Genomic DNA, 25355 nt, shown 5'->3' on the forward strand with positions numbered 1-25355 from the left:
ACTCCCTCTTGTCCATTTTGTTGCTTAGCAAAAGTTTTGCTATGCTGTTCATACTATATATAACATTTCACTTTCATAGTGCCCCCTCTTCCTCAGACTGTTTCTGCGGTGTTCTAACATACTTTGGCCTACTTTGTCATATTAGTAAGTTGACACAATTTTGGGTCAGTAGAGGGGTGCGTGTATATGCACCATATTTTTATTGCAGAATGACTTCAGTCCAGAGTTAAGTTATCTGCCTTTGCAATTGTATATTCTGCATGTGTTGTTTCACACTTTGTGAATATATTTGCATTTCTATTGGATGTATGAGAAATAAAATATTAAACTCTGAATTCTAGCGTAAGCTTTTTTTTTGTCCAATTTATTTGTAAATTTTAAAGTACTTGTGAGACTTTTCCAGTGTGTGAAATAATACAGTAATGTAAGGTAAAATGAAATTATTTATTGGAAAAGTTTTTGCAGTTATACAGCTGTTTGAAAATAAAAGCATCAAATTCAACTTCAGAAAAGATAAATGAAGTAGTAATTTCAATTTCCTAGTTTCTGAACAAAAAACAATATTTATAAAATAAGTTCAGCTGTGAAATAACTTTAATACAAAGCTACTAAAATGTCATTCTGTTCAGCATTGCGCCTGTCAAACATGCATTCATTGCCTTGCCATTGTTTGTTTCAGGAATGCCACATTAATGTAGCAGGTGTTCTCGTGTTACTTGGCCCCCACTGAAGAAAGGATGGATGCAATGAGTCAAAGAAGGGAAACTCCAGTAAAGCAGATTAATAGTCATCAGCTAGAGCAAGAAAAGGAAGATTAAGGAGAGAGAATTTAGACTTGAATGTTTAAAGATCATGCAATCTAAAATTCAAGTGTGAGAAATACTTTAGTTCTTACTTTCAATGCTGAGAATACAGCTGCTTGCTGCTGTGCCTCTGCTGTTTACTGCTTTACACATATATTCCCCATCATCCTCTGGAAATGTCTCAGGGAGATAAAGACAGTATGTTTCTCCTCTTTCAATATACTGATAGTCTTCGCAGTCCTGTAGCATTTCACCTTCAAACCACCATGTAATGGTGGGTTTTGGCTCACCAGTGACCTTAATAGTAAACCTTACTGGTTCTCCATCAACAACGGACATATTTTTAAGTGGTTTCTTAAACCAGGGTGCCCCAGACCGAGCAAGCTCTTCATCTTCATATTGTGAACCATTAACACTTGCTTCCTCTTCCTCCTCCTCTTCTTTTTTCTGTAAAATGTTAAGTGGGATGCATCACCTCAGATAGTATACAGCACACACCAAATAAATGTTAGTGGGTAGAATTTTGCTTCTTACCAATTCTAAATATATACTTATAGTTTGAAAAGCAGTAAAATCTTGCTGTATGAGATATATATTCTCATTTATGTAGCAGCAAAATGAACAAACCCTGCATGCCACTGCCAACCATTTTCGGCAGTTTCCTTCAGTATGAACAAGAAATGGGGAACTGTAATGTACATACTCATTGATAAATTAGTAAAATGTACAGCCATGTGTATGACGACAAAAGAGATAGACACGGGTGACAACCAAAGGTCTTTATGACTAAACATGATATATACAAAATAGGTTTTTGGGGTTTTTTATTTTTGCAGTTTTATTCAAGAATTACTGCTACAGAAAATACCTGGAAGAATAAAACCACAATGAATAATAATAATCAATCTAGGGAGCTTTAAAGGAACAGTAACATCAAAAAATAAAAGTGTTTTAAAGTAATTAAAATATAATGTGCTGTTGCTCTGCAAAAAAAAAAACATGTTTTTGCTACAGAAAAGCTACTATATAAATAAGCTGCTGTGTAGCCATGGGGGCAGCCATTCAAGCTGAAAAAAAGGAGAAAAGGCACAGGTTACATAGCAGATAACTAGTACATAAGCCCCATATAATGGTGGTTTGTCTGTTATCTGCTAAGTAACCTGTGCCTTTTCTCCTTTGAATGGCTGCCCCCATGGCTACAGAGCAGCTTACTTACATAAACTATAGTAGTCTTTCTGAGGCAAACACACCAGTTGTAACAATGCAGGGCAACAGTAACATATTGTTACTACTTTTATACACTTTAATTTTTTGGTGTTACTGTTCCTTTAAAGGAACAGTAACAACAAAAAATGTATATATTTCAAAGAAATTAAACTATAATGTACTGCTGCCCTGCACTGGTAAAAGTTTAGTTTGCTTCAGAAACATTACTAGAGTTTATATTAATCCTGGTGTGTAGCCATGGGGGCAGCCATTCAAAAGAAGAAAAGGCACAGGTTATATAGCAGCTAACAGATAAACCCTGTAGAATACAATGGTGTCTTATCTGTTATCTGCTCTGTAACCTGTGCCTTTTTTCCAGCTTGAATGGCTGCCCCCATGGCTACACAACAGCTTATTTATATAAACTATAGTAGTGTTCCTGAAGCAAACACCCCAGTTTTACCAGTGCAGGGCCACAGTACATTATATTTCAATTACTTTAAAACACTTTCATATTTTGGTGTTACTGTTCCTTTAACAGAGGAATGCCATTCCTATTTAAAAGCCATTTTTAATAGGATAGAAAACTTTTGATGTAAAAAAAAAAAAATGAATCGGTTAATAAGTATTAAATTTGGTGTATGGCATTTGTTGAAAAGCAATTTAATTTGTGAATTGTAGATAATCTGTTTTTGGTGTGTGCTAAATTCAAAAAGCTTTATTAACTTTTTATATTAAGCATGTCCCAGTTAGCGACTTTCCAATGGACTGTAGCAACCAGAAATTTCAGACTGCAATTCAAAAAAACTGCATATATCTCATACTAAGTGAACATGATAAACTATTTATTTTTTCTTTGTTTTTTTTTTATAGTGCTGTAGGGGTTATGCGTTTCAGTCAGGGATGAGCAAAATAATTTGCACAGCAAATCGCTTCCTTTGATGTTCCTTTGGAGTTACTTCTTAGGGTGACAGGTCCCCTTTAATGGGAAGCATACTTAATTCATAAATTATCTTTTAAACCAGCGGTTCTCAACCTTTGGGTCAGGACCCCTTTGGGGGTCAAACAACCCTTTCACAGGGGTCACTTAAGACCATTGAAAAACACACATTTCCAATGGTTTTAGGAATAATTTTATGGTTGGGGGTCACCCCAATACGAGGAACTGTATTAAAGGGTTGCGGCATTAGGAAGGTTGAGAACCACTGTTTTAAACAGTTGAACCTTAATTTTACATCCCCTGATTTTAAATTATCCCTTATTATACACTATTATATTATGCTTAATGCGTTTGCCTAAATGTCCAGGATTTTACACACCTTTTTCTGGTGCCCTGAAAAATGTAAAATGGGTTACTACTGTATATTAAATTTAGTCATTTAGTTAAACAATAGACACAAAGTCAGAGCTTTCTATAATAGGTTTTATAGGTCTGTTTCAAAAATTATAGACAAGTTGTTGTTCATATAAATCATATTTAACATGAAAGGAAGCTTCCATATTACCTGCCTGAACTAAAATATTCAATGCAGACTTTTACTGTGGGGGTACTATGCCACTAAAGTCTATAGAGCTAGCCCTGCCTTATGTAAATATCTGCTGTCTGCCCCAAGTAAACCACAAGGCATTTCAGGGTTTATCATGTCTGAATTCCAGGGAGAAAGGGTACACCCATTATAATTTATAACTCCCCAATATTCTGGAAGATATTTTTTTGTAAATACAGGTATGGGATCCCTTATCAAGAAACCCATTATCCAGAAAGCTCCGAATTACAGAAAGCCTTTCTCCCATAGACTCCATTTTAATTAAATAATTCAGATTTTTAAAACCAATTACCTTTTTCTCTAACAATGAAACAGTACCTGTACTTGATCCCAACTTAGATATAATGAATCCTTATTGGGGGCAAAACAATCCTATTGGGTTTAATGTTTTATTGCTTTTTTAGTAGACTTAAGTTATGGAGATCCAAATTACGGAAAGACTCCTTATCTGGAATACCCTTGGTCCCGAGCATTCTGGATAAGAGGTCATATACCTGTATTTACAAAAACCATTACCTTTTGTAAGGCTGCATCAATCTCCTTCTGTTCAAACTGCATACGCTGAAGTTTTTGATCTTCAATTCTCCTCTGCTCTTCTTCCTCTCTGGCTTTAGCCATTTGTTCAAACCTAGCCTTCATGTTAACTTTGTGGGAAAATGGTGCATGACTCTTGATAGCTGGTCTGACATCAACATCTTCATCCTACAAATATTAGTAAAACAGGTTAATATAATTGTACGCAATCTGAGTCATCTTGAAAAACTTTTCATAACTCATCCAAGCGAATTTTTTTCAGTTCCAAGTTATTCATTTTGGAAAAACTTAAGGGATCTTTGGTAAGTATTTTAAATGTTTTTCCTGCATACAAGTAGTAGTGGCAGCTTGGGCACACTGATATTACTATGAAACTTTAAGTTAATAATAATTTAAAGTGCAGATGAGACTTCTGGTGCTATATAACTCATGGTGATTATATATGGGTTTTTATACTGTTGTCATGGGGGGTAGCTTGAAAAATAACATTCTCCTTTTGTAGCAGCATTTGTCATTGTGCCCCAATAATATGCTTATCCAAACAGATACTTTAAATATGGGTCCTTCTTCCAGCTATTGTACAACTTTACCTCTCAATATCCACTAATCATTGGGAGCAGCCAAAGGGGCTTCTGTGAGATGTCATACTATCTTTTTTGAAGCCCAATCCAGACCCAGTGACGTTACTACTGAGGAAGCAGACCCCGCAACTGGGGTGGACAGAAAGAGATGTGGCCTGGAATGGATATCAGATATTTTACTTTTGCTAGGTGCTCTTTTGCTGCCTGTCACTTGCCACTGTTTTCCTGCTACTGCTTACTGTGGTGGGGCCGGGCCAGTTGTTTGCTGAGGTGTAGTGGAGGGTCGGGATACAGGAGGAGGGGTGCATAAATGCTGCCACAGTGCTTAATTACCTTTTGCTCTGCCTGCAGCCCTGGCCCCTACCCATACCATTTGCACATCACATGAGAGAATCCCCAAGCCAAGGTCCTTTTCTGTTGTAGTTAGGTCCATAAATATTTGGACAGAGACAACTCTTCTAATTTTGGTTCTGTACATTATCACAATGAATTTTAAATGAAAACTCAGATGCAGTTGAAGTGCGGATTTTCAGCTTTAAATTAGTGGGGTGAACAAAACGATTGCATAAAAATGTGAGGCGACTAATGCATTTTTTAAACCAATCCCTTCATTTAGGGGTTCAAAAGTAATTGGACAAATTAAATAATTGGAACTAACATGTTAATTTCTTATACTTGGTGGAAAGCCCTTTGCTGGCAATGACAAATTCATGGACATCACCAGGTTATTATTAACATTTATAAAGCGCCAGCATATTCCGCAGTGGTGTACAATAGGTGGGTTACATACATTGGACATACAAAGTAACATATAAAGCAACCAATAACCGATACAGGAGGTGAAGAGAGCCCTGCCCAAAAGATGCTGGGTTTCTCCTTTTTAATGCTCTGCCAGGCCTTTACTGCAGCGGCTTTCAGTTGCTGTTTGTGGGCCTTCCTGTCGGAAGTTTAGTCTTCAACAAGTGAAATGCATGCTCAATTGGGTTAAGATCAGGTGACTGACTTGGCCATTCAAGAATTTTCCACTTCTTTGCTTTAATAAACTCCTGGGTTGCTTTGGCTGTGTGTTTTGGGTCATTGTCCATCTGTATCATGAAATGCCGCCCAATCAATTTGACTGCATTTAGCTGGATTTGAGCAGACCGTATGTCTCTAAACACCTCAGAATTCATTCGGCTGCTTGTATCCTGTGTCACATCATTGATAAACACTAGTGTCCCAGTGCCACTGGCAGCCATGCATGCCCAAGCCATCACACTGCCTCCATTGTGTTTTACAGATGATGTGGTATGCTTTGGATAATGAGCTGTTCCACGCCTTCTCCATACTTTTTTTCTTGCCATCTTTCTGGTATAGGTTGATCTTGTTTTCATCTGTCCAAAGAATGTTTTTCCAGAACTGTGCTGGCTTTTTTTTTTTTTTTTTTTTTAGCAAAGTCCAATCTAGCCTTTCTATTCTTGAGGCTTATAAGAGGCTTGCGCCTTGCAGTACACCTTCTGTATTTACTTTCATGCGGTCTTCTCTTTATTGTAAACTTGGATATCGATACGCCTACTCAGGGCCGCCATTAGAAATCACGGGGCCCCTCACAACAAAATTTTCTGGGGCCCCCTCCCACCAGTACAAAGGACTCACGGAGATGAGACATTGGTAGCCAGCAGGGCCCCCCCTAGTTCATTGGTAGCCAGCAGTGCCCCCCCTTGTACATTGGTAGCCAGCAGTGCCCCCCCTAGTACATTGGTAACCAGCAGTGCACCCCCTTGTACATTGGTAGCCAGCAGTGCCCCCCCTAGTACATTGGTAACCAGCAGGGCCCCCCTAGTACATTGGTAGCCAGCAGGGCCCCCCCCCTAGTTCATTGGTAGCCAGCAGTGCCCCCCTTGTACATTGGTAGCCAGCAATGCCCCCCTAGTACATTGGTAACCAGCAGGCCCCCCCCCTAGTACATTGGTAACCAGCAGGGCCCCCCCTTGTACATTGGTAGCCAGCAGTGCCCCCCCCTAGTTCATTGGCAGCCAGCAGTGCCCCCCTTGTACATTGGTAGCCAGCAATGCCCCCCTAGTACATTGGTAACCAGCAGGCCCCCCCCTAGTACATTGGTAGCCAGCAGGGCCCCCCTAGTTCATTGGTAGCCAGCAGTGCCCCCCTTGTACATTGGTAGCCAGCAATGCCCCCCTAGTACATTGGTAACCAGCAGGGCCCCCCCCTAGTACATTGGTAACCAGCAGGGCCCCCCTTGTACATTGGTAGCCAGCAGTGCCCCCCCCTAGTTCATTGGTAGCCAGCAGTGCCCCCCTTGTACATTGGTAGCCAACAATGCCCCCCTAGTACATTGGTAACCAGCAGGGCCCCCCCTTGTACATTGGTAGCCAGCAGTGCCCCAACCCTAGTACATTGGTAGCCAGCGGTGCCCCAACCCTAGTACATTGGTAGCCAGCAGGGCCCCAACCCTAGTACATTGGTAGCCAGCAGGGCCCCCCTAGTACATTGGTAGCCAGCAGGACCCCCCTAGTACATTGGTAGCCAGCAGGGCCCCCCTAGTACATTGGTAGCCAGCAGTGCCCCCCTAGTACATTGGTAGCCAGCAGGGCCCCCCCTAGTACATTGGTAGCCAGCAGGGCCCCCCCCCCTAGTTCATTGGTAGCCAGCAGTGCCCCCCCTTGTACATTGGTAGCCAGCAGTGCCCCCCTAGTACATTGGTAGCCAGCAGGGCCCCAACCCTAGTACATTGGTAGCCAGCAGGGCCCCCCTAGTACATTGGTAGCCAGCAGGGCCCCCCTTGTACATTGGTAGCCAGCAGGGTCCCCCTTGTACATTGGTAGCCAGCAGTGCCCCCCTAGTACATTGGTAGCCAGCAGGGCCCCAACCCTAGTACATCGGTAGCCAGCAGGGTCCCCCTTGTACATCGGTAGCCAGCAGGGCCCCCCTAGTACATTGGTAGCCAGCAGGGTCCCCCTTGTACATTGGTAGCCAGCAGGGTCCCCCTTGTACATTGGTAGCCAGCACAGCCCTGCACAGAACGGAATAGCACAGCACAGCCCAGCCCAGCCCCCCTTGGCTGCGGCGGCTCCTCTGGCGGCGGCTCCTCCGGTGAGGTACTTCGTTGACGGTTCCTCTGCAAGTCTGAGTGCCGAAAGACGCCAGCCCTTTTATAAGGTTGCGCCCTGTGCGTACCGACGTGCATGTACGCACGGGGCGCGACCAATAGGATCACCCGCTGACCACCAATGACAGGGCCCGGAATTCATTAAAGGGGGCCCGAGCTACTAAGTAAGCTGTAGCACCGCCGGGCCCCTTTTTAAAGTTAGAATCGTCCGGGCCCGGGACGACTATACCCCCTGTGCCCCCCTGATGGCGGCCCTGCGCCTACTCCCTGGAGAGTGTTGTTCACTTGGTTGGCTGTTGACCATTGAAATGATTCTGCGATCTTCCACCACTGTTGTTTTCCATGGACGTCTAGGTCTTTTTGCGTTGCTCAGTTCACCAGTGCTTGCTTTCTTTCTCAGGATGTACCAAACCTGTAGATTTTGTCACTCCTAATATTGTAGCAATTTCTCGGATGGGTTTTTTTCTGTTTTCGCAGCTTAAGGATGTCTTCTTTCACCTGAACGGAGAGCTCCTTTGACCGCATGTTCAAAGCAAAATCCTCCACATGCAAGCACCACGCCTCAAATCAACTCAAGGACTTTTATCTGCTTAATTGATAATACATAACAACAGACTTGCCAACGAAATAGCCTTTGAGTTAATTGTCCAATTACTTTTGAGCCCTTGTCCAATTACTTTTGAGTCTGATTGTGTTAAAAAAAAAAAGCTTTAGTGGCCTCACATTTTTATGCAATTGTTTGTTCACCCCACTGAATTAAAACTGAAAGTCTATACTTCAACTGTATCTCACTGAGTTGTTTCATTTAAAATTCATTGTGGTAATGTACAGAACCAAAATTAGAAAGTTGTCTGTCCAAATATTTATGGACTTAACTATGTGTTGCAGGTCTCTAGAGCTTTTACATGAAGCAGCTTTGCATTGACAAACATATTTCTCCTCTTAGGCTCACTACAAGGCACAGTTTGTTTATTTGTATAACATTTCTTTTTTTTTTTGTATGTTATGTTAGTGTCACAGCGCAGTGAGGGAAATAAACAAAAGGAATTCTAAACAAGCTCCAAAAATAATCCCAATTACATGGGTTTATCCTATAGGCTAAAACTCACCCATTGGGTTTTAAAGCAGAAGCCAGGATAATAGCTGATCAGATTCCCAACTACAGATTGGTTTCGCCTTTCTTGACTTTCATCAGTGTAGTGGAGGATTTTCTGATCGACTTAAGCTGGCCATACACGCACCGATAACATCGTACGAAACACCTTGCTTGTATGGGAAGTCGGCGAGTCGACTGGTATCTCAGGAGGCTGCTGATATCGGTCAACTCGCCGATCGGCCAGGTCAAAAGATTTTGATCGGGCGCCATAGAAGGCGCCTGAGCAAAATCTGCCGTCAGTGCTGAATCGGCAGAAGGAGGTAGAAATCCTATTGTTTCTACCTCCTTATCTGCCGTTTCAGCCCTGAAGGTTAGTGGCGGGTCTGACTATCTTTCGTGCGACTGATGGTCGCACGAAAGATCGCAGATCGCCACGTGTGTGGCCACCTTTAGGTAGAATCACCATGTGGTTTCACAAACATATAATTAGGGTTGAGGAGGCTGCCTCCTACAGATACAAATAAACAAAAGGAATTCTGGGAATGAATTCCAAACAAGCTCCAGTGAGGGCAAACTCTGTTGTTCATCTCTACTACAACATGCCTTCTGATGGACCTGTTAGCTTTATTGACATCCAGCAGAGAGGTATTATCTATCTGGGAGAGACAAATTCAAAGGGCTGAGAAATGTCAAAGCTGAACACAGTTAAGGACAGTAACATCAGGACAGAAATTAGGTGAGATGGTAGAGACAAAAGAGGGATCACTAGAGAGAAAGTTCTTTACATGGGGGGTTAGAAGTGGTTGTGTATGGAATCACATTTGAATTAGAGAAGACATGGGTTGGCTTTTTAGAGATGATGGTTTAATTACCTGTACATATTATACTCTGTCGTAATTAAATCGTATTGCCACAGGGGAGCTAACATTTCTTTTGCAGGGGTCCCTGTGATGTCTATTCATGCCACTGTCCAGACTTGCTTGAAAAGTTCCAGACTTGACACCTTAAACCAGGGATCCCCAACCTTTTTAACAAATGAGCCACACTCAGATGTAAAAAGTATTGGTAAGCTACGCAAGCATGAAAAAGGTTCTTTGGGGATGCCAAATAAGGGCTGTGATTGGCTCTGCTTGGAGTAAAACTATGTCTCTGTGCTTCAAAAACTTGTCTCCAAGCCAGAAATTTAAGGCACCTCCTTTGAGGCCACTGGGAGCAAAATCAAAGGGGGTGGTGAGCAACATGTTGAGCAACTTGGGGATCACTACCTTAAACCTATAAAAGTGGGTCCAAAACAGGGTTGGACTGGGCACTGTAGGGGGTAAGGTTATCACCTTGCCTCATGGCAGGAGTGGCCCTGGTTGTGGGCTTCTCTTTGCCAGAGCCCTTTGAGTTACAGTGGCTTGCAAAAGTATTTGGCCCCCTTGAACTTTTCCACATTTTGTCACATTACAGCCACAAACATGAATCAATTTTATTGGAATTCCATGTGAAAGACCAATACAAAGTGGTGTACACGTGAGAAGTGGAACGAAAATCATACATGATTCCAAACATTTTTTTACACATAAATAATGCGTAATTATTCAGCCCTCTGAGTCAATACTTTGTAGAACCACCTTTTGCTGCAATTACAGCTGCCAGTCTTTTGGGGTATGTCTCTACCAGCTTTGCACATCTAGAGACTGAAATCCTTGCCCATTCTTCTTTGCAAAACAGCCAGTCAGATTAGATGGACAGCGTTTGTGAACAGCAGTTTTCAGATCTTGCCACAGATTCTCGATTGGATTTAGATCTGGACTTTGACTGGGCCATTCTAACACATGGATATGTTTTGTTTTAAACCATTCCATTGTTGCCCTGGCTTTATGTTTAGGGTCGTTGTCCTGCTGGAAGGTAAACCTCCGCCCCAGTCTCAAGTCTTTTGCAGACTCCAAGAGGTTTTCTTCCAAGATTGCCCTGTATTTGGCTCCATCCATCTTCCCATCAACTGACCAGCTTCCCTGTCCCTGCTGAAGAGAAGCACCCCCAGAGCATGATGCTGCCACCACCATATTTGACAGTGGGGATGGTGTGTTCAGAGTGATGTGCAGTGTTAGTTTTCCACCACACATAGCGTTTTGCATTTTGGCCAAAAAGTTCCATTTTGGTCTCATCTGACCAGAGCACCTTCTTCCACATGTTTGCTGTGTCCCCCACATGGCTTGTGGCAAACTGCAAATGGGACTTCTTATGGTTTTCTGTTAACAATAGCTTTCTTCTTGCCACTCTTCCATAAAGGCCAACTTTGTGCAGTGCACGACTAATAGTTGTCCTATGGACAGATTCCCCCACCTGAGCTGTAGATCTCTGCAGCTCATCCAGAGTCACCATGGGCCTCTTGGCTGCATTTCTGATCAGCGCTCTCCTTGTTCGGCCTGTGAGTTTAGGTGGACGGCCTTGTTTTGGTATGTTTATAGTTGTGCCATACCCCTTCCATTTCTGAATGATCGCTTGAACAGTGCTCCGTGGGATGTTCAAGGCTTTGGAAATCTTTTTGTAGTCTAAGCCTGCTTTAAATTTCTCAATAACTTTATCCCTGACCTGTCTGGTGTGTTCTTTGGACTTCATGGTGTTGTTGCTCCCAATATTCTTTTAGACAACCTCTGAGGCCGTCACAGAACAGCTGTATTTGTACTGACATTAGATTACACACAGGTGCACTCTATTTAGTCATTAGCACTCATCAGGCAATGTCTATGGGCAACTGACTGCACAACCCACTTTGCAGTTATTTATTTGTAAAAAATGTTTGGAATCATGTATGATTTTCGTTCCACTTCTCACGTATACACCACTTTGTATTGGTCTTTCACGTGGAATTCCAATAAAATTGATTCATGTTTGTGGCTGTAATGTGACAAAATGTGGAAAAGTTCAAGGGGGCCGAATACTTTTGCAAGCCACTGTACATCTGGGTTATTCAAATGGAGACACCGTGGTGCACTTTAAACACACAGTTGCTGAAAACCAGAAATCTAAATGTTGTGGTGTTGCTGTAGAATTTACAGTATATATATATATATATATATATATATATATAGGTATATGAGTATATAAATGGGTTAACGTATAATCAGCTAAGCTTTCTGTTGCAGTTTTTATGCCTAATGGTGAAAACGCCACAAGTAGTATGAAAAACTTAGGATTCATTCTGTAGTGATCATCAGTAGAACCAGAGGAATATGTTATTGATGAAGGTGCCTAAAGAAACTAAAATTTTATGACTTGTCTAAATAAAATATGATTAAAGTAGAAGTAATAAAACAGTGACCTCATGAAAATGTTCTGCCTCTCTCTCTTTCAGCTCCTGGTCCATGGCTTTTCTCTTAGACCTTTCCTCTTCAATTTTTCTTTGTATTTCTTCTTCAGATAATTTTCCAATCTTTTCAAATTTACTTTTCAGATTTTTAGCCTGAATAGAGCCTGTCCTTTTCAGCTTGATCAGTTCCTCATATTCCTTACTTAAAGCCCCAGAACTTTCATTTACTTCATCCTGTTTTAAAAGAAAAAAAGTTGAAGCAGAAAGTGAGTGTTTGATAAGGGTACTTGGCAGCCTTGTTGATTTCTTCACATCTGCTATTTTATTTATTTTTTTTGCTTAGATCTGCACCCCAACAGTTATTTATTACATTACTGCATAACTATAGTAAGCAAGAAGACTACAATGGGGTGCCTAGATCCTGTAGCATAAAGTGCTAAGTGTCTACAGACTGGAAGTAACTTGTCATGGGTTTTTAGGGAGAAACAAAAATTGAGTTTTTACACCAGTCCATGGGCCTCTGGGTACTGAGCTGGCCCTCAATATCAAACTAGAGACTAGAGGCCCACTACGCCTATGGCTTAACCCTTTTGAAGAGTCATTATGCCTATACTCACAGTTCATATTCAGTTAACATGGCACTTGTTACAGGGGTTGGTCATCTTTAACTTTAGTATGCTGTAGGGAGTGCTATTCTGAGACATTTTGAAATTTGTATTCATTTTTACTTGTGGTTTTTTTTTAATAATTTTGCTGTTTTGTTCAGCAGCTCTCCAGTATGGAATGTCAGCAGCTATCTCACTGCTAGGGTTCAAATTTCTTTGCAGAGAAAGAGTTTTTTGCCTACTGGGGTCAGTGACCCCAATTTGAAAGCTGGATAGAGTCAGAAGAAGAAGTTAATAAATAATTCAAATACTACAGAAAAAATGAGGACTAACTGAAAAGTTGCTATGAATTGGCCATTCTATATCATACAGAGGACTACCCCTGTTAAGTATAGTGGTATGTGCAAATTTTTCTTATGCAGTTTACTCCCCAATCTTTTTTTCACTCCTCCAGCTACATCCGGTTATCTTATTATTTTTATAAACAAGAAGTTTAAAAATAAAAACTGAATTGAAAAAATTGCCATACCTCTCCCATTTCTTCTCTTAATTGTGCAAATATTTGTTTTTCTTCTTCCAGTTTTTGTTTGCGCTCTTCCTCCTTAACTCTTTTCTCTTCATCCATTTTATGCTTAAGAAACTCTTCAAAATTAATTTCCAGTTTACCTGGAGCTATAGACTCTTGAGAAAATGTTTTGCACAGAGCAATGTTTTCCTCATCAGGCTCCTGCATGATAAATATATATATTTTTTATTTGATTATATTCACTAAGTTGCATCTTTCAAATCAGTTCAGTAAATAACCCAATGTATAAATTTATAACAAAGGCACTTTTCGGTCAGTGTGCCCCCTCGCCCACACTATACAGTGGTTTTTAGATATTATTTTTATTATGATTAACACATTTTGAACCCCCCCCCGGCATAATGTCACACCACTGTTCAATAACATTTTTGCATAGCTTGTCGAAATCACACATCCCTTATCATCTTGCTTTTTTGCCCATGATTTTTAATGCTATCCTGAAAGGCAGCTTCCTAGGCAGCAGTCAGCTAAACTCTTATGTATGTCTAATCTATTAAAATTATAGGGAGTGTTGGTCAGCTGCTATCTATTAAGCTGAACTATACAGACGAACCTCCTTATGTGGGTCAGTCTTGGTTTTGTTTTTCTTTCCTGGCTTTTGTACTTGAGTACTTAAGCTTGGCTATACACGTACTGATAAAATTGTAAAAAACCTAGTTTCATAGGATTTTCAGATCATGTGTGGGGTCCGAATTATTGTCCCGGCCAGGTTAGAAAATTTTGGTCGCCTAACAATAACATCTGAGAATGTACTGTGTAGCGGACAATATCCTTGGGGGACCTAAAATGGAAGTCACTTTCGTAAGATTGGGTTCTGGATGTATTTTATGTTCAGAACATTATCCACTTTTTTTTATAAGGGTTATCCTACAATTTCAGTCTGAATGTTAGTTTCAGATTGTTGCATTTAAACATAAGACTGTATGAGCAGTGCAGGCATTGTGTTCTGTTTATCTTGGAGTTTTCATGACCAGTTACTTGTATAGTCACATAGTCCTTGTCTCTATTTCTATTCTGCCTGCCCTACGCTGCCTGTGAGTGTCATACTCTGCCTGCCCTACACTGCCTGTGAGTGTCATACTCTGCCTGACCTACACTGCCTGTGAGTGTCATACTCTGACTGCCCTAGGCTGCCTGTGTACTCCATACTCTACCTGCCCACTGCTCCCTGTATGTGCCATACTCAGCCTGCCCAACACTGCCTGTGTGTGCCATACCCTGTCTGCCTTATGCTTTCTGTGTGCCATACTCTGCCTGCCCTATGCTGCCCGATGAAGGTGAACATGGTGGGGGTTTGTTCTGGAAGTCTGGTACCATTTGAAAATTGTGTTTAGTGGGTCCCTAAGGTGTGTTATGTGCTGGGGGTTGCTGTGCTATCCATAGAGGATGAGGAGGCATATGAATTTAAGGGTGTGGCTTAATTTGACATGAACTTTTTCCCATATGAGAAATGAGTAATATTCCTGCAGTGAGTACCAACCATTTGGTTTCTGGCTTTGCTACCACCATTTATGTGGGTATGGTCTTAACAGCCCTTGTAATAACATGGGTGTGGTTTTAAGTGGGTGTGGTTTAAAAAGGGGAGTGGTCAAAACTGGCTTCCATTATCGGCCCTTCACCATGCAGGCCAGAAAAATTCTGGCCCTCAGAACCACAGAAGTTGGACAGCACTGACTTAGATATATGTCCTTTAAATGGGAGTGTTCACCTTAAAATTAACTTTTAATGACTCAACTACTAACATTTAGTAGAAAGTAATCCAAAAAAATATTTTTTTCACTGTGAAATGCAAGATTTAAACTGATTGCTAAAGTAAGTCACACCAGCAACCAAATAACTTAGGCTAGTGTAGTAGTAATAGTTCTTTTTTTCTATTAAACATTCATTTTTAAATAAAGGCTGCAGTATGAGTAATTGCCATATGATGGCAGGGGAATTCTGCAACACTTTTCAACTGTATAACCTACTTCTGAGAGAGTAAGCTTAGCATTTCTTACATCTACTCAATATTCAAAATGCTACACTTTTATACTTTTAGATTATTAAAACTGCACTTTTTTGCAGCTGTTTCCTATGTGACTCCTAACAAATATAGAATGGACAATAGCTCTTGCTTTCTTAACTTTCATTTTGATAAATCGGCTTTTGTTAATGTAATCTTGCTTAAAACAAAAACACTGTATGTGTTTTAGTGATTAATCATTGGTTTCTATACTATGGTGAGGCTTCAACAGTTTTTAGACCTTTCTGGTGTAAGGCTCTCTGAGGCCCAACATTCCATCAGATCTCTGCTTAGCTCACAGCAAAAAAGGATATAGGAAAAATCCATTGCTGTGTTACTCCAAGAATATCTATGGCAAATACCATGTGTTCACCCCATATTCTATCATCATTAACCTTGAAACTGTGCTTCCAAGAGCATTAAGAATGCAATAGGGATTCTTCCCATAGGTTGGGCCCACCCACATTTGTTATTATTATCCTTTTATTTCTATATTGCAGCATATATTCTACAGTACCTTTCATGATTATACCCCATTCTCATCAGTCCCTTTCTCACTGGAGCTTAAAATCTTAGATCCCTGTCACACTATGATCAATTCGATCAGGAGATGCTACTGTTAACATATTTTGATGCTACTTTCAAAACAAAGTATACAGGGGCACATTAGGTAGCATCAGCGGTATACAGCGGTACATTAGGTCAGTGGTCACACCTATGTTAGCTTATGCCACACCCAAAATAATACATAGCTTCTGTATGTTAACACAACTGTGGCTGGCTAAAATAACAGAGAAAGAAAGGTTACTCATCACAAAAATTGAGAGAGTTAATCAAATATTGATTAAAATACGTAAAAACATTTATAAAACATAACATTACTGAACATACATTACTAAACATACTGAACAGTTACTGAACATACATTACTAAAATGTTATTAAAGGAACAGTAACACCAAAAAATAAGAGCTTTAAAGTAATAAAAATATAATGCACTGTTGCCCTGCACTGGTAAAACTGGTGTGTTTGCTACAGTAACACTACTATAATTTATATAATAAGCTGCTGTGTAGCCATGGGGGCAGCCATTCAGCCTGGAAAAAAGGAGAAAAGGCACAGGTTTGCTTAGCAGATAACAGACAAGTTCTGTAGAATACAATAGTGTTTTATCTGTTATCTGCTATGTGCCTGTGCCTTTTCTCCTTTGAATGGCTGCCCCCATGGCTACATAGCAGCTTATTTATATAAATGATAGTAGACTTTCTGAAGTAAACACACAACTTTTACCAGTGCAGGGCAGCAGCACATTATATTTTAGTTACTTTTATACACTTTCATTTTTTGGTGTTACTGTTCCTTTAAAGGTAGGCATCGGATCAGACAGCGTGGTAACAAGCAATCTAAAGTGTTTTTGGAAATTGAGCTGTATGAATTACTAAAACTCGTGCTCAATTGCATAGCACCTTAATCTCCATGAAAAGGACAACTATTCTACGTTTATATAGAAATAAAAGTACAAGATGGTACTTTTACATCCACGTACACAGGGGAATGTCTGTGCTTAGTTTTTTTTGCACTATTGGTCAATTTTTCAATTTAAAAATCTGAATTTCGCCTCTTTAACTTGACAAGAGTGGCTTTTTGCTGCCCCTAGAATCCTCAGGGGCGCTGCTGCCTGAGACTAGTTTCTCAGCTCGCCTTATGGCAGCAGTACACTTGCACATACAAAACATAATACAGGTATAGGACCTATTATCCAGAATGCTCAGGACCAAGGGTATTCCGGATAAGGGGTCTTTCCATAATTTGGATCTCCATACCTTAAGTCTACTAAAAAATTAATAAAACATTAATTAAACCCAATAGGATTGTTTTGCATCCAATAAGGATTATTTATATCTTAGTTGGGATCAATTACAAGGTTCTGTTTTATTTCTACATAAAAAAAGGAAATCAGTTTTAAAATTCTGAATTATTTGCTTATAATGGAGTCTATGGGAGACGGGCTTTCCGTAATTCGGAGCTTTCTGGATAACGGGTTTCCGGATAAGGGGTCCGATACCTGTACAATTACGACAATTTAATAGTTGCTAAGAAATAAAACAAAATAACAAAGAATGGGACTAAATCATATTTAGGGGCAGATTTACTAATCCACGAATCCAAATCCCGAATGGGAAAAAATCGGATTGGATACGAACATTTCGCGACTTTTTCGTAGCCATTACGACTTGCTCGTAAATTGTCGCGACTTTTTCGTAGCCATTACGACTTGCTCGTAAATTGTCGCGACTTTTTCGTAGCCATTACGACTTGCTCGTATATTGTCGCAACTTTTTCGTATTGAGCGCTCGTAAACGGCGGGCAAACCTTTGCGTCTTTGCATGATTTTGGAAGCCTCCCATAGGACTCAATGGCACTCTGCAGCTCCAACCTGGCCCAAGGAAAGATACTGAAGCTTGAATGAATCAGAAACTTTCGTACTCAGCGCGACGGCTACAAAAAAGTCGCAACAATTTACGAGCAAGTCGTAATGGCTACGAAAAAGTCGCAACAATTTACGAGCAAGTCGTAATGGCTACGAAAAAGTCGCGACAATTTACGAAAAAAACGCAAAATACCGATCATTATGAAAAAAACGCATTCGGACGCTTTTCGGATGTTCGTGGATTAGTAAATGTGCCCCTTAGTGTAAGAAAAAATTGTTAAAAATCTTTCAGCTAACTGATTCCAAGTTTAGTTTAAAGCATAAGTAACTGATACAATAAATGCAAAAATATTATTATTATTAACATATATTTATAAAGCACCAACATATTCCACATCGCTGTACAATGAGTGGGTTTTATACATTGGATATACAGAGTAACGTATATAGCAATCAATAGCCGATACAAGAGGTGAAGAGAGCCCTGCCCAAAAGAGCTTACAGTCTATAAATATATCGATATATTTTAGTCTAGCAATAGTTTTACACAAAAAAATCGTATGTTATAAATTGGTGGGTCAACTATGTGGTTTCCACAACGCACTACAAAATATAATCTAATGGCACTTTTTTTAGTGAATAGGCTAAATATTACTCCATTTCTGCTTGATGGATTCTCTTTCCCATAAACAATCTGTATTGTATTTTTTTAAGTAACCTGTGGCATTCAATTGTTATGAGGGGCACACGTTGGATACCCCTAAAGGCAGGCATACTCGCTGCTTCTCTTGTGTTCATACTCAAATAATTAATATGGAATTTATAAACTTAGTTATAAAGTGGAATGTTGCCTATTATTTTTTTAAAAATGGCATATTATAAAAAAAACAACTCAGGAATATATAGTTTTTACAAAAATTTTGCATAACTTATTTATTTTTTGCCACCTAAAAATCTGACGACTTTGGCAGCTCAAACCAGGCAATCAGGATCGGTTCCCCAGAGAAGAAATCGCAAGGGTTTTAGTACTCATCAATTACTTTGTCAGAGGGAGCAATATACAGAGACCAAAGGTGCAAGAGCATGCCTTACCTGCATACAGGTAAAACATTGCTTATTGCAACCACTTTTTTGCACTTTGCACCCTGCCCTGCACTTGGTAAATGACCTGAAGTCACTGAAACACTGTTAAAATAAAGGGGTTTGAGTTACATTTACTACCTCAGCATTTGGGGTTTGTACTGCTCACCAACAGGCTTAAATCAGCTGCCAGTCACCTTCCTGCAACTTATACATGCAGATACAAATCTTACTTCAATAGCCGAACACAGGTATAACAAAAGAATGTATAAAAGAGACTTCCTCCATACAAGTGACAGTGACACATCTATTGCAGCAATATTACACACCTCTGCACAAGCAAGTGTGTGTGTACAGGCACATAGATGTCTGTGAATCCAACATACAGGAATCTGTCTCTCAGTCAGAGCTCCCCTGTCTAGCCAGGCTTTCAGGCTTCTTGATTAGCCAGCTGAGTCATATCAGGCCCACTTGGCCAGTCTGTAGCACTCACTCTGCATGGGGAGAGGCTGATCTCTGCCATACGGTGTATAGGCAAAACAAGGAAAACCTTTGTACAAACACTAGTTTATACCACTGTTTATATTTCTAATCGATTTTTGTTTATCCCTGACCTGGTTGATCTTCCTTCTGGGTGATGTCTTTTTGGGATTGGTGGTTCCCAGTTTGAAACAAAGTAAAAAAAAAAATCTTGTAAATGATAATGGATTATAACCCTGCCAGAAGGCAGTCCATGTATTTTTAAAAGACAAAGAAAGTCTATTTTTAAAGGACAAGGAAAGGAACCCACTGGCTGTCCTGGCTGCGTGTGGGAAGGGCAGCAGGGAAAGCTTGGCCCCCACCGCCTGCAACTTGCATTTTTGCTGTGCACGTCAGCCCAAATCTGCCCAATCTGTAGGTTTGGGGCTGGCCCACACCACATCACTAACTACAATGTTATTGCACAAACAGTAACGCAAGTTTTTGTTTCTACCACAGGGATGGATACTAGCCTTTATCCGCCCTTAATAGAAATCCAGCCCTGGCCTCTGCTTCCCAAATTATGGCACAATGTTGTAACAACTAAAGTGGAAACTTACCAAGTTTTTTCTAGCCTCTGCAAACTGTCTCTTTTCCTCCTCCAAACGCTTTCTGGCCTCTTCTTCAGCTTTTCTGTGCTCAGCATTTCGGCGGCGCTTTTCCAGTTCTTCAAAACTTAGTTTTAGTTTTCCAGGTTGAAAGGTTTCTTTTGTTGATTCCACTAATAACTCCTCTTCATCCTCCTGCATAGCCTACATTACAGCAACCACGGAATAATTAATAAATTACATGGCACACATACAATTTTTAGAAAGTTGGATAATCAGTATTGCAACGCATTCTGCTACCCCTAAGGTAGGGGGATTATTTCCCTGAAATTATATACATGTAAATAATAAATTCCACAGTATGTACAACTTGATATAACTTAAGATCATATTTAATTGTTTATAATGAATTGTAGCTATAGTTTGTGAGCTTGCTGTCAAGCCATGAGATAAATAAGGTTATTTATAAAATGTTATGCTCCATCTCTATTTAAGGAGAAATGAATACAAAAGAAATTTAAGTATAAAAATATACATATATACATTTTCATTAAAAAAAATTACCATATTCTTTCTTGCTTCAGCAAATGCCCTTTTTTCCTCTTCTATCTTCCTTCTTGCCTCTTCCTCGGCTTTCCTCTGCTCCTCGTCCCTCCTCTGCTTTTCCAGTTCTTCAAAACTTAATTTTAGTTTTCCTGGGCGGATTTCTTCTTTATAAGCACTCATTGAGATATCACATTCCTCCTCATTCACCTACAAAACAATGTCTTTAATGTCCTTTAAAAAGAGTACCTGATGGTAAATATATGCCTTTGTGTAAGTCTATGATTAAAGTTTATTTTAAAAAAAAGTAAAACTGGGCTCTAAGAAGAACACTACACTCTTTTACGTCACAATGTATGGAGAAAACACAATTATTATGATTACATTTCAAGCAAAATCATAAGAAAATAAATAGGCAATTTGTACCTGCAAGGTGTTGCCAAACAATAAAATCTATAACTTTACCATATTTTGCCTTGCTTTTTCAAATTCACGCCTTTCTTCTTCTAAACGGAGGCGCGCTTCATCTTCAGCTTGCTTTTTCTGTTGCTCTTGTCTCTGCTTTTCCAGCTCTTCAAAGGTCAACTTTAGCTTGCCAGGTGTTAGCTGTTCTTTGGTTTTCTTATCTTGTGTCTCGGTGTCATCCTAGCAAAATGAGATAGGGAAGGCATAGGTGTTTTTAGTTCTTTGCTAAAAACAAAACTGCTACCATCATGCCTGTAAATGGAAAAAAATTGTTACTCAATACATGTCACATGCCCTGCAACAGAATCTTTATACTATTTCTACCAATGTCATAAAGGGCTGCTACATGTTTTACTGATTAAATGCTATATCATGAGATTATAGCCACTTCAAGAGAAGTAAACATCCATACTAGAGTAGCTGTATCAAACATAGAATATTTCAGAAGTGCACATTTAGGAACCAAATCTAGGGATATTAATGATTGCCAAGGAAAATAAACGTCTGACCATTACCATAGTTGAGGGCCGCCTCTTAGCTTCCCTGAATGACCTCCTATGCGCTTCATATCGTCTTTTTTTGTCGTCTTCACGTTTTTTGTTTTCATCTTCTTCCCTTTTCTTTTCTAGATCTTCAAAATTTACATTTATTTTCCCTGGTGATATGTTTGACCTTACTGATATGTCTGGTACAGCTACTTCCTCAACACTTTCCTGTTTAAAAAGAGAAATACTACACCTGATTAGTATACAATTTCTGCAATAGTCTGAAAGGACACCAAAAGGTTAAGTCAGAGTAACACATTCCCTAGAAAGAGCAAGTTCTGTACCAGAAGATATTTGTGTTTTGATAAAGGACATATATGTTGAATCTTAACTGTGAGAAAGTAGCCTAAGATTATTTAAGAGTTGATAAATTATAGCAAAAAATAGTGATTTAAAAAGATAACTATTATATATGTGTGGAGTTTATTTTGTTATATGTGAGAATATTTGTAAGGATTGTGTCTTGTCTAAAGGGAAACTGTCATCAAATTAAACACAGTTAGTCTTTGTGCTCAATACCTGTATATGACATGGTGTTAAATCGAACAGTTGAAAACAAAATAGCACTACAGTATAGTTGGAAGCATGTTAAAGAATGAGCTGGGTTAGTCAACCAGTGGGTCAGTTTAAATGGACACCATCAGCAAATGATAAAGTTTCCCATAAAAAAATGTAAACGATTAAGCAAATAAGAGTGGCCCTGAAAAAAGTTTACTTATGTGCTTGCCTGTTTCCTGCTTGCAATAGATGTACCTGCCCTCTTCTATTCATGTGATTATAGCTTAGTGCCGCCAGATAAGAGTCAGTAGATTTGTTTACAGAAGTAATGCAGGGCAAATAAAATAAGCTAATCTACTGAACATTTCTAATACATTTGTTTAAAAAAAAAAAAACAAATTTGATTTCATTTTTAAAGGGCACATATCACAGGAAACTAGCTGCAGTCTAGAAGCTTTCACATTATGCACATGAGTGTGCCCCAACATGGCTGACAGAACCAGGAGCTCCTGCCCAGAGCAGGCGGCATAACGCTTGCATGGGGACATGTTTTGCAAAAAAGGTAGTGTTTCCTTCAAGTGGACTGTGGGATCTATTAGACCAGTGATCCCCAACCAGTGGCTCAGAAGCAACATGTTGCTCAACTTCTTGAATTTTGCTCCCACTGGCCTCAAAGCATGTGCTTATATTTAATTTCCTAGTCTGGAGGCAAGTTTTAGTTGCATAAAACCCAGTATAAAGCCAAACAGAGCCTTTTGTAAGCTGCCAGTCCACATAGGGGCTACCAAATAGCCAATTATAGCTCATCTTTGGCACCCTCTGAGCTTTTTTTCATGCTTGCATTGCTCCCCAGCACTTTTTCCATTTGAATATGGCTCACAGGTATAAAAGGTTGGGGGCCCCTGTATTAGACTGTAGCACTGTTGGGGGAAACAATTTTTCAGTGACTGGCGCCCTAAAAGCTTTATTGTAGTTTAAATGAAAAGTAACACTAAAAATTTAGTAAAAAAAAAAGTAAAAAATCTATTCTACCCTGCCCCAATAATTGCCCTATCCAGCACACCATTTATTATTTTGAATGCTTTATTAGAAAATACCTGCTAAAACTTGGCTTCCGGTCATTTGAAATAGGGCGATACGGCGATGCAGGGCAGAATCCACTGTGCAACGATCGATTGATCGATCCTAGCCTTCCTTCTCTATAGGAAGGAGTCGGGCTTGGATCGATTAATTGATCGTTGCATAGTGGATTCTGCCCTGCATCGCCATATCGCCCTATTTCAAATGACCGGAAGCCAAGTTTTAGCAGGTATTTTCTAATAAAGCATTCAAAATAATAAATGGTGTGCAGGGTAGAATAGATTTTTTACTTAAAAATATTTAGTGTTACTTTTCCTTTAACACAGAACAGGTTTTACAAATAGATACATTCATAGTTCACAAGGCTGAATTATAGAACACACTGCTGCTAAGAGATAAAACTATGGGAACTGTAATTGGCAACCATGGAGACTGAAGTGGAACTGAGAAACTTTAGCTTTTTTAAATGTTAAAACTTAGAAAACCAGTAAAGAGTTGGAAATCAATTAAAATTGTGGTGTACAAATCAATATCAATATGTTTTGTGAAGGTGACTTATCCCTTTAATGAAATATTTCATATTTTCTAAATAAAATCCACTGCTAATTACCTTATTAGCAACAAAGCAATTTGTATTTACATCCCTACTTCCAGGAAGAGTCCTGATAGTTTGTGAGGGACCCTGACAAACACCTGCATGATCAGGGCAATTGTGGCAATTTCTAGCAATACTGTGGAAGCACAATAGTTTTAATGTGAAATCAAACCAGTGACATTGCTATAAATGCCTCAAACATGCTTTGGGACAGTGAAAAATAGCAGGAGGCCTGGGTTTTCTAACTAGGTCACTTTGCATTACATCCCCTATAAAAAAAAAAAAAAGTAAGTAGAAAATAGTTCAGAATCTTTTAATCGTTATTATGTAGACTGGAAAGTTGCTTAGAATTAATTTGTCATGAGGATCCCCTCCATGACAAAAACATATAATTAGCATATATATACAGTATTATGTTATGTTAACCATGCACCCAGGCAGTACCTGGAGTTCTCTGTGTGCACCATTCCTGGACTTTTAGCTAGGACTAGCTATAAGTCTAAATTTAAGCAGTGACAGTTTCCCTTTAAAGAAGATAACAAAAGAAAGAAAGAAAGGAATGTGTATTTTTTTTAAATTGATCAGTTTACCTCCATGTCCGAGTCACTTCCAGTACAGTTTATGTCATCAATCTATTAAATGAGAATTTCATAGCATTACATTTGGTTGTGTTTGCTATTAATAATGTGAAATGATATTTGATATCTTGAACCGGTACGCTGTTATGTCTGTCCTATGTGAAAGCAAAAATATTGGGCTGTTGCTGCACACAAAAGGAGTTGAATAAAAAAAGTCTAATGTGTGGCTTTTGATTCCCTTTAGGAAACAGACTGGTGTTGTATAAAAGCACACAAGGGCCCTCTCACTGTACTGTACTCCTAAAGTAACCAGTAAGCCAGAAGTTACCTCTGACATTGCTTGAAAGAGCTATATTGTGCAGGTTAGTTATGAAGTTCTCATACAAATCTCAAATACAAATCTTGGTTGTAAAAACAGAACATTACACATTATTTAGGAAAATGTAGTTTATAGTGTTATAACAACTAAAAATAGGAATATAGCTTGTGTTCATAGGCTCATTCTCATTTTACTTACAGGGTTTGATATTGCCTTAGTCAAGTATTTCAAAGCAGCCAGAGATTTACTTTAATTCTAATAACATTAGACCAGTGCAATCTGCTTTGCTGTATTATGTTACTATACACTACACTGCTTATGAACTCATATAAACAAGGCTGAGATGTTTATTAAACCAAGTTGATTTGTAATAAAGGATTGACCAAGATTTTGGGAGTTGTAGTTGACAATAATTTACCTTCCAAATGCAAATCAACATTCAATAATGGATTCCCCAGATGCTAAATGACCACATCATAATTGCCTTAGCTCTAATTCTCCCTTAGCTAATGTAAACATCAGAGGGAGAAGTAATAATCTCCGCTGCATGCTGGCTAATGCGCGTAGCTTGTCGGGTAAATTAGGGGAGCTGCAAGCTATTGCATGTATTGAAAATTATGATTTAATAGGTATCACTGAGACCTGGTGGGATGATAAATGCGACTGGGCTGTGAATTTAAATGGGTATACACTTTTTAGGAGGGACAGAGAGATTAAAAAGGGTGGAGGGGTTTGTCTTTACGTAAAGTCAGACTTAAAGCCATGTAATAAAGACATTACCAATGAAAACG

At 39.4% G+C, this 25355-nt stretch overlaps 1 protein-coding gene across 5 annotated transcripts in view; it reads right to left on the minus strand.

The window, feature by feature from the left end:
- Positions 1-425: 425 nt before the first annotated feature.
- Positions 426-25355, minus strand: part of nexn (nexilin F-actin binding protein) — a 58495-nt gene continuing 33565 nt past the window's right edge. For 2 of the 5 annotated variants that reach the window (XM_004913916.3, XM_002939643.5), the window contains 10 exons: positions 24258-24299; positions 21465-21662; positions 20950-21129; positions 20506-20694; positions 19954-20145; positions 13306-13503; positions 12184-12405; positions 4073-4258; positions 896-1250; positions 426-794 (listed from right to left, as the gene is read on the minus strand). In XM_004913916.3, the coding sequence (XP_004913973.1) occupies positions 781-794; positions 896-1250; positions 4073-4258; positions 12184-12405; positions 13306-13503; positions 19954-20145; positions 20506-20694; positions 20950-21129; positions 21465-21662; positions 24258-24299 (1776 nt within the window). In that variant the 3' untranslated portion in view covers positions 426-780. Of the gene's footprint in view, positions 795-884; positions 1251-4072; positions 4259-12183; positions 12406-13305; positions 13504-19953; positions 20146-20505; positions 20695-20949; positions 21130-21464; positions 21663-24257; positions 24300-25355 lie in introns of those variants that run through there. The other 3 variants (XM_004913914.3, XM_012961516.2, XM_004913917.3) reach the window with 3 other exon arrangements.

The sequence above is a fragment of the Xenopus tropicalis genome, chromosome 4, assembly GCF_000004195.4.
Source record: "Xenopus tropicalis strain Nigerian chromosome 4, UCB_Xtro_10.0, whole genome shotgun sequence".
NCBI classification, from domain to species: domain Eukaryota; kingdom Metazoa; phylum Chordata; class Amphibia; order Anura; family Pipidae; genus Xenopus; species Xenopus tropicalis.